Source organism: Ochotona curzoniae, unplaced genomic scaffold (assembly GCF_017591425.1).
Source record: "Ochotona curzoniae isolate NIBS_2020 unplaced genomic scaffold, NIBS_Ocur_1.0 contig_2210, whole genome shotgun sequence".
In the NCBI taxonomy this organism is placed as follows: Eukaryota; Metazoa; Chordata; class Mammalia; order Lagomorpha; family Ochotonidae; genus Ochotona; species Ochotona curzoniae.
The window spans coordinates 38,656,201-38,668,600 of NW_024465369.1; the positions used below are offsets into that span (position 1 = coordinate 38,656,201).

The 12,400-nt window shown below is 43.9% G+C and overlaps 1 protein-coding gene across 2 annotated transcripts in view; it reads left to right on the forward strand.

Moving 5' to 3' along the window:
- The first annotated feature begins 724 nt into the window (after window positions 1–724).
- The window catches only part of PLEKHA3 (pleckstrin homology domain containing A3), a 33,310-nt gene continuing 21,634 nt past the window's right edge, over window positions 725–12,400 (forward strand). The window contains exons 1-2 of one of the 2 annotated variants that reach the window (XM_040971796.1): window positions 725–1,116; window positions 6,941–7,057. In XM_040971796.1, the coding sequence (XP_040827730.1) occupies window positions 1,077–1,116; window positions 6,941–7,057 (157 nt within the window). In that variant the 5' untranslated portion in view covers window positions 725–1,076. The remainder of the gene's footprint in view (window positions 1,117–6,940; window positions 7,058–12,400) is intronic. The other variant, XM_040971797.1, reaches the window with a different exon arrangement.

The window sequence follows — 12,400 nt, forward strand, 5'->3', positions numbered from 1 at the left end:
TCATCTACCCACGCTGCGTCAGTTTATTTGTGAGCATCCAAGCTTGAGGGGAAGCAAAAAGCTTTCCTGTTAGCCTGGGTTAGATTCTGGGAAGGAAGGTGTTATTCCACCTCAGTGAATCTAAGTAAAAACCACAGCACAGGGCCTGCTGTTATGTGCTTTGCTTAATGTTTGTAAAATTCTGTAAATCTGTCAATTACATGATGACCTCGTCCAAGCAGGATTAAAAAGATCTCAAAATCCAAAGCACAAAAAAGCTAGGGATGAGTTTTCCTTCTTTTGAGGGCAAAACACCTACTAATTTTCTTGTATCAAACAAAACCGTGGCCACCCAAGATAAACAACCTGCGTCATAACAGTTCCCGGGGGCCTCCTGTTGGACCCCATCGGCAGCGTCTGTGAGGAGAAATTGAAAAGTGTTTTATTTAGAATAATTACCCAAAGGACCCGAGGCTTAAGTGACCGGAGGGTCGGGGAGACCCAAGTCCTCGCCTCCCAGGACGGGCGCGCAGGCCCGGTCTGTGGGGAGGGTCCTGGCCTGGAGCTGGGCGGCCGCCAGCGGCGGGGAGGACGAGGAAGGAGGCCGAGGGACGAGGCCGAGGGAAGCCGCCCTCCCCGCGCAGCCTCGGGCCCTGCAGCCGGGCCGCAGGCCGCGCCCGCCCCTCCAACCCCGCCGCCGGGGTGGGGTTTCCCGGGACGAGCCGGCCCCTTTCATCCAGGAAGTGAAAGCGACGTCGGGGTCAATGAAAACAAACGGGGAGCCCGGGGGAAAGGAAACACCGGGGCGCGGAAGTGCGAGCGGGAGGCCGGCTGCGGTCGGCTTGCTGTCGTTGTGGCGGTCGCGGCCGCCGAGGCCGGGCCCCGGGATGTGTGAGCCCGCGCGTCGCGGGCCCCGAGCTCCACACGGCGCTCGCCGTCCTGGCCTCTAAGAGCTGCCACGTCCCCGCGGCGCGTCCGCGCGCGGGCTGAGGGCGGCTGGGGAGGGGTCCCGGGAGGGGCTGCCCCGGGCTGCGCGCCGACCCCGTCCTCGCGGCCGGCGCCGGGCCAGGAGGATGCGCGGTGCCGGGCTCTGAAGCATGGAGGGGGTTCTGTACAAGTGGACCAACTATCTCACAGGTACCGGGGGCCCACGGGGTGCTCGTGGGGTCTGGGGCGGCGGGGAAGCTTGGGCGGGCTTAGAGCCGGGAGGTTGGGAAGAAGGCAGATCCCGGGCTCGCGTTCGGTACCGGTTCGAGGTACCGGTTCGACACAGTTCCATGGCAGAGCCCCTCTCTGTCCCCTAGAGGGGCCTGTCTGGCCTCGGCGGGAGAGTTGGAGACGGCGCACCTTCTGAGGGTGGCAAGCGAGCTCAACTCTTTTTGCCTGTGTAATAATACTTCCGTTGACCTCCCGACGCCTTCGCTACGGTTCACGGACACCCTGCCCGTGTGGCTGCCATCTCCGCCTTATTCACACTTTATTGTTAATGACTGTGTTGTGGGGATACTGGATTGGAGTGGACCCTTTTCCGTTCACAATTCAAGACTTTTTTTTCAGTTCAGTAAGGAACTGAATTTCCTTAACGGCACTGTTTTCTCTTTGAAGTTCACTTGTTGAAGCTGTGTGAGGGTAGCCAGCGTGGTTTTCACATCCGTTCTTGGGACTGCTATACTCGCTTAGGTTTGGTTTTTTAGCGAGAAGCACTGTTTGGGAATTCAGGAAAGTGAGAGATTGTGGGAGATGGTGCAGCAGGCGCAAGTGGGGCAGGCAGCGATCGTCATTCATAGAGTTGGAAGGAAGAACTCCACGGAGTTAGATGTTTGTGTAGAATTGATAGAGTAGCGTGGAGGTGTCCCATTCTAGGGCAGTGAATGCCTAGAATATTGAAAAAATAGTAATACTTTATATGTGAGTCCAGTGTCTGCTACCGACCAACGATGGAGGCAAGTTACTTGTTTTCTCAAGATCTCCCTGTTAAGACCCAGGTAATTATTTAGTTTATGCTGGAGGTAATTTCCTCCTCCTGGGTTTTGTTATCTCCCGAATTAGAGGAAAGGAGTAGATTTAAAATAAATTGAATAGTAAGCAGGTTTCCTGGTTGAGCAGCTGTTCACTTGCTATGTCATAATATTGGACCTTTCAGTATTGTACAGTCTACTGTTTCCATCTGATCTTGTGCAGAGTGTACATAGCACATGGTGTTTAAGTGCTGCATTGAAGATGGCCCTGCTTTTTGGTTAATTGAAACTACAAGCCAAATTTATGGCAGTAAATGCCATATTTATTATGCACCAGTGTTTTTTTTTTGCTTGGACAGAATCTTACTTCCATAATGATGTGATTAAACAGGAAAAATAAAGGGACCTTTTTTTTTTCTTCCATTTTATTTGGAGCACACAGAGTCAACATGAGCACCTGCATGTACTATCTTTAATTTATTGGTTAGTGCCCTAAGAACTTGCCAACAGCTAGCTAGTCTGGGCCAGGCCAAAGCCAGGAACCGTGAACTCACTCCCAGTCCTCCCACATGCAGGGACAGGACCCAGCTGCTTCAGCCATCACGCACTGCCTCACAGGTGTGTATTAGCTGAATCTGAAGCAAAATTGTCCTCAACTGAATCAGGCACTGTAGTGTGGAATGTGGACAGCTCCTGTTGCAACTGAAACCTGGAGCTAAGTGCTCGCCCCCAGGCTAATAACTTCCGCTAAGCATTTTCCCTTGGTGGTTGTGAAAAGCATTTGTACTGCCTGGTTGAGGTATTCTCTCTCTTTTAAAGATTTATTTTATTTTTGTTGGAAAGTCAGATTTACAGGGAGGAGAGACAAAGATTTCCCATCCACTAGTTCACTCCCCAAGCGGTTGCAATGGCTGGAGCTGAGCTGATCCGGAGCCAGGAGCTTCTTCCGGGCCTCCCATGCAAGTGCAAGGTCCAAAGTCTTTGGGCCATCCTCCACTGCTTTTCCAGCCCACAAGCAGGGACTGGATGGGAAGTGGAGCAGCCAGGACATGAACCCTGTGTTCATATGGGGGATCTTGGTGGATGCAAGGCAAAATCAAGCCACTAGGCTATTGTGCTGGGCCCTGAGGTATTCTCTGAAGACTAGTTCCAGTGTTCTCAATTGCACACATGCCTAAACTCAGTGTTTGCCAGGGGAGTCAATTATGCATACCTCTGAACAGTTGGCTATTACTGAGATGGGTTGTCATTTAAGACTTGAGATAAAATGTGGTCTCGGTAGTTATTCTCTCATTGGTTGAGGTTGTAATACAAGCTGGTTGAGCTTACAAAACCATAGGTGCTTTAGTCTTTAGTCTTTGTAGAATATTTAGTTGATCTCTAATATGCAGTGTTGAAACTTGGTGAAATCTGTTGTTTGAAAGAATTGCTTTTAAAAATTTGAAATGACTCCATGGCATGCTGTTCAGTAACTTTAGTTCATCTTAGGTCAGAAGGATGAGTAGCTAGCTGTTCATACTAACTGATCTTTAAGGCATCTTCCAGGGTAATTATTGTGTTGTCTGAGAATCCTTGTACGGAATAAGGAATTCACTCAACCTTTGGTATTGGGAAAAAAGGGAGCAATCTCTAAATCTTTTCCACAGGCACAATTCCATGTTATGTCAATGAGATAATTAATTAGATTATTTGTGAAACATTTCTTCACGCAAGTGGAGATAGTACAGGTGATCATGCTAATATATTCAATCACGTTCACCTTCACATTGTTACAGATGTAAGTGAACCATTATCATCAGTGTTTGAAAGCAATATTGAGTTGAAGTAACACAGGCTTACTGAATCGTAATTGGTCTTTTAGGCACGTTAGGCCTGGGGTTGGGGGAGTATGTTTTCTCTATATCTTGCTTCCAGTTTTTTTGCCAGGCTGAATTAGGCTTTGGGAAGGTAATGCTTTCATGCTTGGTTGTGCAGGCTGAGTACAGTACATTCTCATGGTTTAACTGTATATATTCTCATACAATGAGACTAGCATGCAGTACTTCATTTTTCTGATATTCAGTCATTTATTCATTTACTTATTCATTCACTTGAGAAACACATGTATTTTATTTTTGATGTTAGTTGACAAGAATGCACACCCATGAGAGCTACTGAGTAGAGTGGGGAGGGTTGAGGTTTGGGGGAAATACTTTTTAAAAATTTATGGGCCTGATGCGGTGGCCTAGCAGCTAAAGTCCTTACCTTGCATGCTCCAGGATCCCATATGGGTGCTGGTTCTAATCCCGGCAGCCCTGCTTCCCATCCAGCTCCCTGCTTGTGGCCTGAGAAAGCAGTTGAGGACGGCCCAAAGCCTTGCAACCCTGTACCCATGGGACCCTGAACCCACATGGGAGACCTGGAGGAAGTTCCTGGCTCCTGGTGTTGGATCAGCATAACACTGGCTGTTGCAGTCACTTGGGGAGTGAATCATCAGTCGGAAGATCTTCCTCTCTGTCTCTCCTCTTCTCTGTATATATCTGCCTTTCCAATAAAAATAAATAAATCTTATTTACTTATTTCAATCTTACTTACTAACTTATTACTTACAATCTTTCTTACTTACTTATTTACTTACTTCAATCTTATTTTCTTATTTTTATTGGAAAGGCAGATATATACAGAGAGAGAGAGGGAGAGAGAAAGAGTACTTCATCTGTTGGTTCACTCCCTGAGGACTGCAATGGCTGCTGGAGCTGGACCTATCTGAAGCCAAATACCAGGAGCTTCTTTAGCAGCCCCCCTATGGGTGTAGGAACCCAAGGTTTTGGGCCCATCCTGCACTGCTCTCCTAGGCCATAAGCTGGGAGGTGGAGCCAGTGGGACACAAACTGGTGCCCATCTGAGATACTGGTACTTGGAAGTGGAGGATTAGCCTATTGAGCCATCACTCCAGCTCTAGGAAATCCATTTCTTAAGCACCTGTTGTATGCCAGGCACATTTCTAGTTGGTTTTGAAGTTGTTGGGATTAACAAGTTAAAGTCCAAGGGTTGAAAGAACTTAGTTTCTCATTGGCTTGGTCTTATCAGAGACTGTAGTGTTTCATGTAAATTAGATGTGCCTAGCATCTGAAACCTGCTTATTTTTAAGGACATACATCTTTCTGAATTGTTCTATGGTAGTCTCTGCCTTGGTTAATTAGAAATACAGAGTAAAACTGAACTTTTTTTTCTACGACTCAGCATTGTCAGTTCAAAAGTGACACAAAGCGTTTAGGGGAGGTAAGTTCTAGATTTCTCTGTGTCCAGGTGTAAGAATGATCCATTCATCTGCTTCTTCTGAAACTATTTGGTCCTGGAAAAACTAACTTGATTAATTATTAGTCAGGGTCTGGTTAAATTGACCATGATTTGAACACTCAGCAACTTGAAAGGTGGTCATTTTAATCTTAATACTTGTGCTGAATTGTGACTTTGATAGTTACAGAAAGAACAAGGATGGTCACCGTGTTGTTAATCAGTGAACTATTATAAACTGGGACCATGCTTGGTAAGATTGCAGGCAACACAAAGTTTGTCTTGCAAGATGGGCGGAAGTTGGTACAAGCATCCTTTTGTTGCCAGCTTTACCTTAGAAAGCCAAGTCTGTGGACAGGTTTGTATTCTAGTTGCTGAAGGAATATCATTAAAGGAAGGATCACAGGCTGTAGCATTCTGACCTAGCTATGCAACAGCAGAAGAGATGAGATGGGGGAGCTGTGTTCTCACCACAGGATTTGTGTAGAAGACTAGAGCTCATTGAACTCTCGCTGTGTGCAAGAGAACTTGTAAGAATTGCCTTTAGAACTCTACAGATAAGGGTACTTTCAAAAGTTCATGGAAATGGAGGAAAGGTGAAGTGTGTGTGTGTGTGTTTTTTTATTGGTACAGTGTTAATTCATGTAGTTTTCTAAACTTTTTTTTGAAATTTTTTGAAAAACTTGAATGAAACTTAAATGAATTTTGTGTTGAACCTTGCATGTTATGTTATCCCTTCGACACCTCATTGTGTATATGCACATATTCTAGAATCAGAAGACTCCAGGACACTTCTGGATCCAGGCATTGCAGAAAAGAAATACTCAGTCTACACTGTAGTCTCTGTTCCCTTAAGAAAAAAAAAAAAAAGGCAGTTACAGGGCTGAAATGAAAAGTAGGTTTTGTGTTTTGCTAATGAGAAAGTTGTGATCCTGGATAAAGGTATTAACTCCCCATGTTTGTTCTGATCAAAGTTTCTGATGAAGTAGCAAGACTATTTTGGATAAGACTTGTTCGTTAAAAATGGCATTGACATATTGTTATTTGAGAGTCAAGAAATAGAATATATGGCAGGATTTTTTTTTTTTTAAATATTTGTTTGAGGGCCCCGCACAATAGCCTAATGGCTAAATCCTCACTTTGCATACCTGGGATCCCATATGTTCCAGTTCCTGTCCCGGTGGCCCAGCTTCCCATCCAGCTCCCTGCTTGTGGCCTAGTAAAGCAGTTGAGGACGGCCCAAAGCCTTGGGACCCTGCACCTGCATGGGAGACCCGGAAGAGGCTCCTGGTTCCTGGCTTTGGTAAGGCTCAGTTCTGGCCACTGTGACTACTTAGGGAGTGAACCAGTGGACAGAAGATCTTTCTGTATCTCCTTCTCTTTGCATATCTGCCTTTCCAATAAAATAAATAAATCTTAAAAAAAATATTTGAGAGGCAGAGTCAGAGTAGTAGTGAAAGAGACAGGATGAGAATGAATATCTTCCGTCTGCTGGTTCACTTCCCAAATAGCTGCAACAGCTGGGGCTGCGTCAGGATAAAGCCAGGAGCCAGGAATACCAGTATGGGCTCCCAGGAAGTTGGATCTGATGCTGGGCAGCCAGGACTCAAACCACTGCAGTAGAGGATGCTTAACCTACTGTGCCACAACACCAGACCTGTGTGGGAGGTTTCCTATGTGATAAAAGTAATTTCTCATCATCTTTGTGTTATTGCTACCCTCTGTAGGTTGGCAGCCTCGTTGGTTTGTCTTAGATAATGGAATCCTATCCTACTATGATTCACAAGATGATGTTTGCAAAGGAAGCAAAGGAAGTATAAAGATGGCAGTTTGTGAAATTAAAGGTAAGTGAGTGTGTAGAGTTAGAAAACTTGAAGTTAGGTAGTGGAAGTCCTTCAGCGTGCACCACAGAAGAGGGAAAAAAAGCATTGCTAAGCACAATATTTATTTCCTTAGCGTTAAAGAGTGACATTTGACATTGGTAAGCACAGTTTTTGGAAATTCTCCCTTGTATATATGTACCTTGAATTAAAATTCAAAACACGTAAGCTGTTCCTGTATGGACTGGACAGTTCCTTGTGGATGCCACCAGCACCTGTGCTGAGTGTGCGAGCAGCTCTGCGCTCTCCCTGTAGAAGCGTGCAGTGGAAGCTGGGCCGTGCACGTCGGCCCTCCAGGGTCCCCAGGAGCTTTGTAGTCAGAGTCAGAAACTGCTCTTTTTCCTGAGTTCGGGATAACCTTTTCTAGATGATAGGGATCATTTAATTTTTCTCCAAAAGGAGGGAAATAAAACAATAATAAAAATAAGATTTTAAATAAAAATCACAGTTGTGTGATTTTTGTTTAAAGAAGGTTTTGTGAACCGTTCATTTCTGTATGCTGTTGGAGTGTGTAGGGTATGGTGTATGTAGGTAGGATGAAATCAGGCAAAATAGTAATGAAAAATGTTGAATTATTCAGAGACAGTTGAAAGAAAAACTGGAGCAAATAAAGGAATCCATGTTAAGTCCCCTCCAAGTCTTTTTTCTTCTCTGTACCTTGAATACTCATTCACCACACAGGGTAGTTCTAGACGTTGTGAGCTCTTGCTTGTAGCTGCTAAATGCTTCAGTTATCTTACTGTCACATTTTAAACATTAGATTAAATCAAACCAGCAATTGATGCAGTGTGTTGTTGTTGTTGTTGTTTTTTCCAGGACTGAAATACTACTTTTATGTGATTCTATGGCAGCCCTTACTAAGATTTAGCCATGGAGACAGAAGAGAATTTTTTTTAAAAGATTTATTTATTTGAAAGGCAGGGTTATAGAGAGAGGAAGCGGTGTATGTGTAGAGAGATCTTCCATCTGCTGCTTCCCTCCCCAAATGGCTGCAATGAAGCCAGGAGCTAAGCTTCATCTTGATCGGAAGTGGAGCAGCCAGGACGGGCACGAATGAACTGGCTTCCATATGGGATGCAAGATCAGCAGGCAGAGGCTTAGCTTACTATGCCAGTTCGCTGGCCCCTGTTTATTTTATGAGAGTATAACTTATACCAGAGAGCACAAATCTTTTAATTTTTAAGAGATTTCTTTATTTACTTGAAAGGTAGAAAAACAGAGAGAGATGGGGACCAGATAGAGGTCTTTAATCTGCTAGTTCACTGCCCAAATGCTTGTAGCAGCCAGTGCTGAAGCAAGCCAAAGCCAAGGGCAGGGACCTCCAGCCAGGTCTCCCAGGTGAGTGGCAGGAACACATGTAAGCTGCCTCACAGGCACATGAGCATGAAGCTGGGTTGGAAGCTCAGGAACTGGGGCTCCAATCTCCCTGATACTAAGCAGCAGCTTAATTAGCCCACGGCATCAAAGCATGCATCTGGGCAGAAATATGAAATACTGCTCAGCTTGAAGAATGTTTACAAAATGCAGACACCCGAGTCAGCACTCCCCAGATCAGCAATTAGAATATCTGAAGGAATTAGAATATTTGAAGATTTGAAGAATCTTTGAAGGATTTTCCTTCAGGTTTCCTGGACCTCTGTTCCCCTAAAATCATTCATCTTATTTTTATCAGCACAGATAGATGTCTGCTTCTGGGCATTTTATACATGCAACAGTATTTCCTTTGTGAGTGGTTTATTTTACTCAGCATGTATTTGTGAAATTCATCCATATTGTTCTTTATAACAGTAGTTCAATCTTTCTTACTGTCGTGTTGTATACCATTGTATGACCATCCTTCAATTTGGCATCTATTTTGGATTGTTTCCACTTGGAGAGCTGCAAGATCCTTCTTTTTAATTTTGAAAAAAAATTTGTCATTAAAAAATACTGTCATTCAATACACGTTACTTTATCGCCTTAATCAATGGTGAATGTGTAGTGTTCAGCAGTGTTAAGAACATTCTCTTATTAAATATAGGTGAGGGTTTCTAGGCTATGTGCAGATTTCTAGATGCATATATTCGCAACTAGAGTGGGATATCTGAGACATTGGATGGAGTAAGATTTTTTTTTTCACAAATAATGCCACATTTTTTTTTTTCCTGAAGTGGTTCTGTCGATTTATTCTTTAGCATGCAGAGTATGGGAGTTCCAGTTGCTCTGCATTCTTGCCAATACCTACCAACTGTTAACATTTTGAGTCCTCATGATGTGTTTAGCAGTAACTGATAGTGGTTCTAGCTTGTTTTTCTTTCACAATTAGTTAGATTTTGAAGTTACATTTCAAGTCTTTGGCTCGTTTTCTAAACTTAGCTGTCTTTCATGCTGATTGTAAGAGTTCTTTGTATAGGGCCCGGCGGCGTGGCCTAGCGGCTAAAGTCCTCGCCTTAAATGTGCCGGGATCCCATATGGGTGCTGGTTCTAATCCCGGCGGCCCCACGGGCGAAAGATCTTCCTCTCTGTCTCTCTTCCTCTCTGCTTTGTAATAAAAATGAATAAATCTTTAAAAAAAAAAAGAGTTCTTTGTATAGTTTGGATGAATCTTTGGAAAAAGCTTCACTCCATGCAATATATGATCATCCTGTTAATGATAGCTTTTGGTGGACAGAATTTCTTCAGTGAAGTCCAATTTGTTGATTTTTAAAAGATATATTTTTTAAAAGATTTATTTTTATTATTTAATTATTGGAAAGGCAGATATGCAGAGAGGAGAGACAGAGAGGAAGATCTTCTGTCCAATGATTCACTCCCCAAGTGAGCGCAACGGCCAATGCTATGCCAGTCCGAAGCCAGGAGCCTCTTCCGGGTCTTCCACATGGGTGCAGGTTCCCAAAGCTTTGGGCTGTCCTCGACTGCTTTCCCGGGCCACAGGCAGGGAGCTGGAAGGGAAGACGGGCTGCCGGGATAGAACAAGTGCCCATATGGGATCCCGGGCGTGCAAGGTGAGGACCACTGTGCCACGGCGCTGGGCCCTAAAAGATATTTTAAAAATTTTTATTGGAAAGTCAGATATACAGAGAGGAGGAGAGAAAGAGGAATAGCTCCCTTCCACTGAGTCACCTCCCAAATGGCTGCAGCGACTGGAGCTGAGCCAATCCAAAGCCAGGAGCCAGGAGCTTCTTCCAGATCTCCCACATGGGTGCAGGGTTCCAAGGCTTTGGGCCGTCCTCGACTGTTTTCCCAGGCCACAAGCAGGGAGGTGGTTGGGAAGTGGAACAGTCAGGATTAGAACTGGTACCCATATGTGATCCTGACATGTGTAAGGCAAGGACTTTAACCACTAGGCTATTGTGCCAGGCCCTTGTGGATTTTTAAAATCAGAACTTTTTATGGCCCACTTGATATCTTTTGCTTTACCTTCTTGAAGGGTAATGTTATTCCTTTTTAATTTAAGTCTGTATTTACCAATGATTGATTAAATCCTATATTTATGCATGGTTTCAGTAATATTGGTGGGTGGAGGTGGATATTTAGCCTAGCAGTTAAGAACACTCATGCCATATGGTATGTCTGGATTTGAGTCACCATTCCTGACCCCAGCTTCTTGCTAATGAAGTTGCTGGGATACAGCAGCCATGACTGGAGTATTTGTGTCCTTGCCACCTGTGTGGGAAAGCTGAATTGAATTCCCAGCTTAGGAGTCTGACTTGGCCCAGCCCTGACCATTGTGGGCATTTGGGGAGTGAACCATTGGAAAGGATCTTTGTTTTTCTCTGCCTTGCATGTATATATTTTAAATGTGTATGTGATTCCCCCATATGGATATCCAGCTAATTGAGCGTCTTTATTGAAAAGGGCAACTTCCTGCTACTGCACTATGATGTCTTTTTCACAAACCAAGTGATTGTGTAGGTATGGATTTTTTTTCTTTTTTTAAAATTTTACTTCTTCTTTTTATTATTATTATCATTTTATGATGCAGTTCCTTAGGCCCTGGGCTTTCCAATGCTGGGGGAGGGAACCTGGGAGTTGGCAAGGGAAGTCCCAGGATATTTCTTTTTTTGAATTTATTACCCCATTTGAAGTATGGTTGGAATTGTTAAAAGGCAATGTCATTTTCAAAATTTAATTTAATTTTATTTTTACTTCTCTTTAAATTATTATCATCATTCTGTGATACAGTTCCATAGGCCCTGGGATCTCCCCTGCCCCCTCCCCAAATCCCTCTCCCCCGACCGAACTCCCTCATATTATTACTGTAGCAAAGCTCCTCACAAACAGTCACATGTCCATCATTGCGGGCGTGGACAATGGCAGAGAGTCTAGCATCCTACTGTCAAGATACAGCTAATAGTTTCATTAGCAGTCCAGCTTTGGTCTGGAAGTAGAGATGCACGCTGCACTGCATCCTCACATCTGGCATGATAGTCTCTATTGCATAGTCACCACACATGATGTGGATCTTTTTTATGGACTCCTTACTGTATTCGTTGTGCCTTTTTTTCCATCTTTGTTCCAGTATGATACTTCTCTTTATGCTTTTAGAAGGTTTTATTTATTTGAGTGATAGACTGACAGAAAGAAGAGGGAGGCAGGGGACTTGATCTTGCATTTAGTAGTTTATTCCTCATATCCGGAGGAGCCAGGGCTGGGCCAGCCTGAAGGTATGAGCCGGGAACTCTATCTGGGTCTCCCATGCGTCGGACAGTAACCCAAGTACCTGAATGTTTGAGTCCAATTGTCCACTGCCTTCCATTGGCATTGGCAAAAAAACTGAATGGGAGGCATAAGTGGTACTCTTATCTCAGTCACTTTGACATGGGAATGAGTGGCTTAACTCACCGCACCACAACCCATACTATTTATCTTTACCCTGCCTGTATTTGATAGCCCAGGTCTTTGTTCTGTTTCTGAATTGTCAGAGCTGTTGTTGGTCATTTGTATTTCCTTATACTTTTTAGACTCTTGTGGATTTTCAAAAATACCTGTTGATATTTCAGTTGGACTTGCATTGATCTATAGATTGATTTGAGGAGAATCAATACATAGTTAAGTTTACTTCATTTTCAGGTGACAACAGAAGAGGACACTACTATGGATACTTAAATTCCAGTGTTTAGCAATGAGCCATCTTATTTTAGTTCAGTCTGGTAGCAACATCATTAGAAAGTAGATCATTTTTAAAAAATTTAGATATTGGTGCTCTCTCTATTTTTAGCAATTCCCTCTCGATCTTTTTCAACATTTCTTTTTATTCAAAAGGCAGATTCACAGAGAGAAGGAGAAACAGAAAGATCCTCTATCCACTGGTTTACTTCCCAAGTG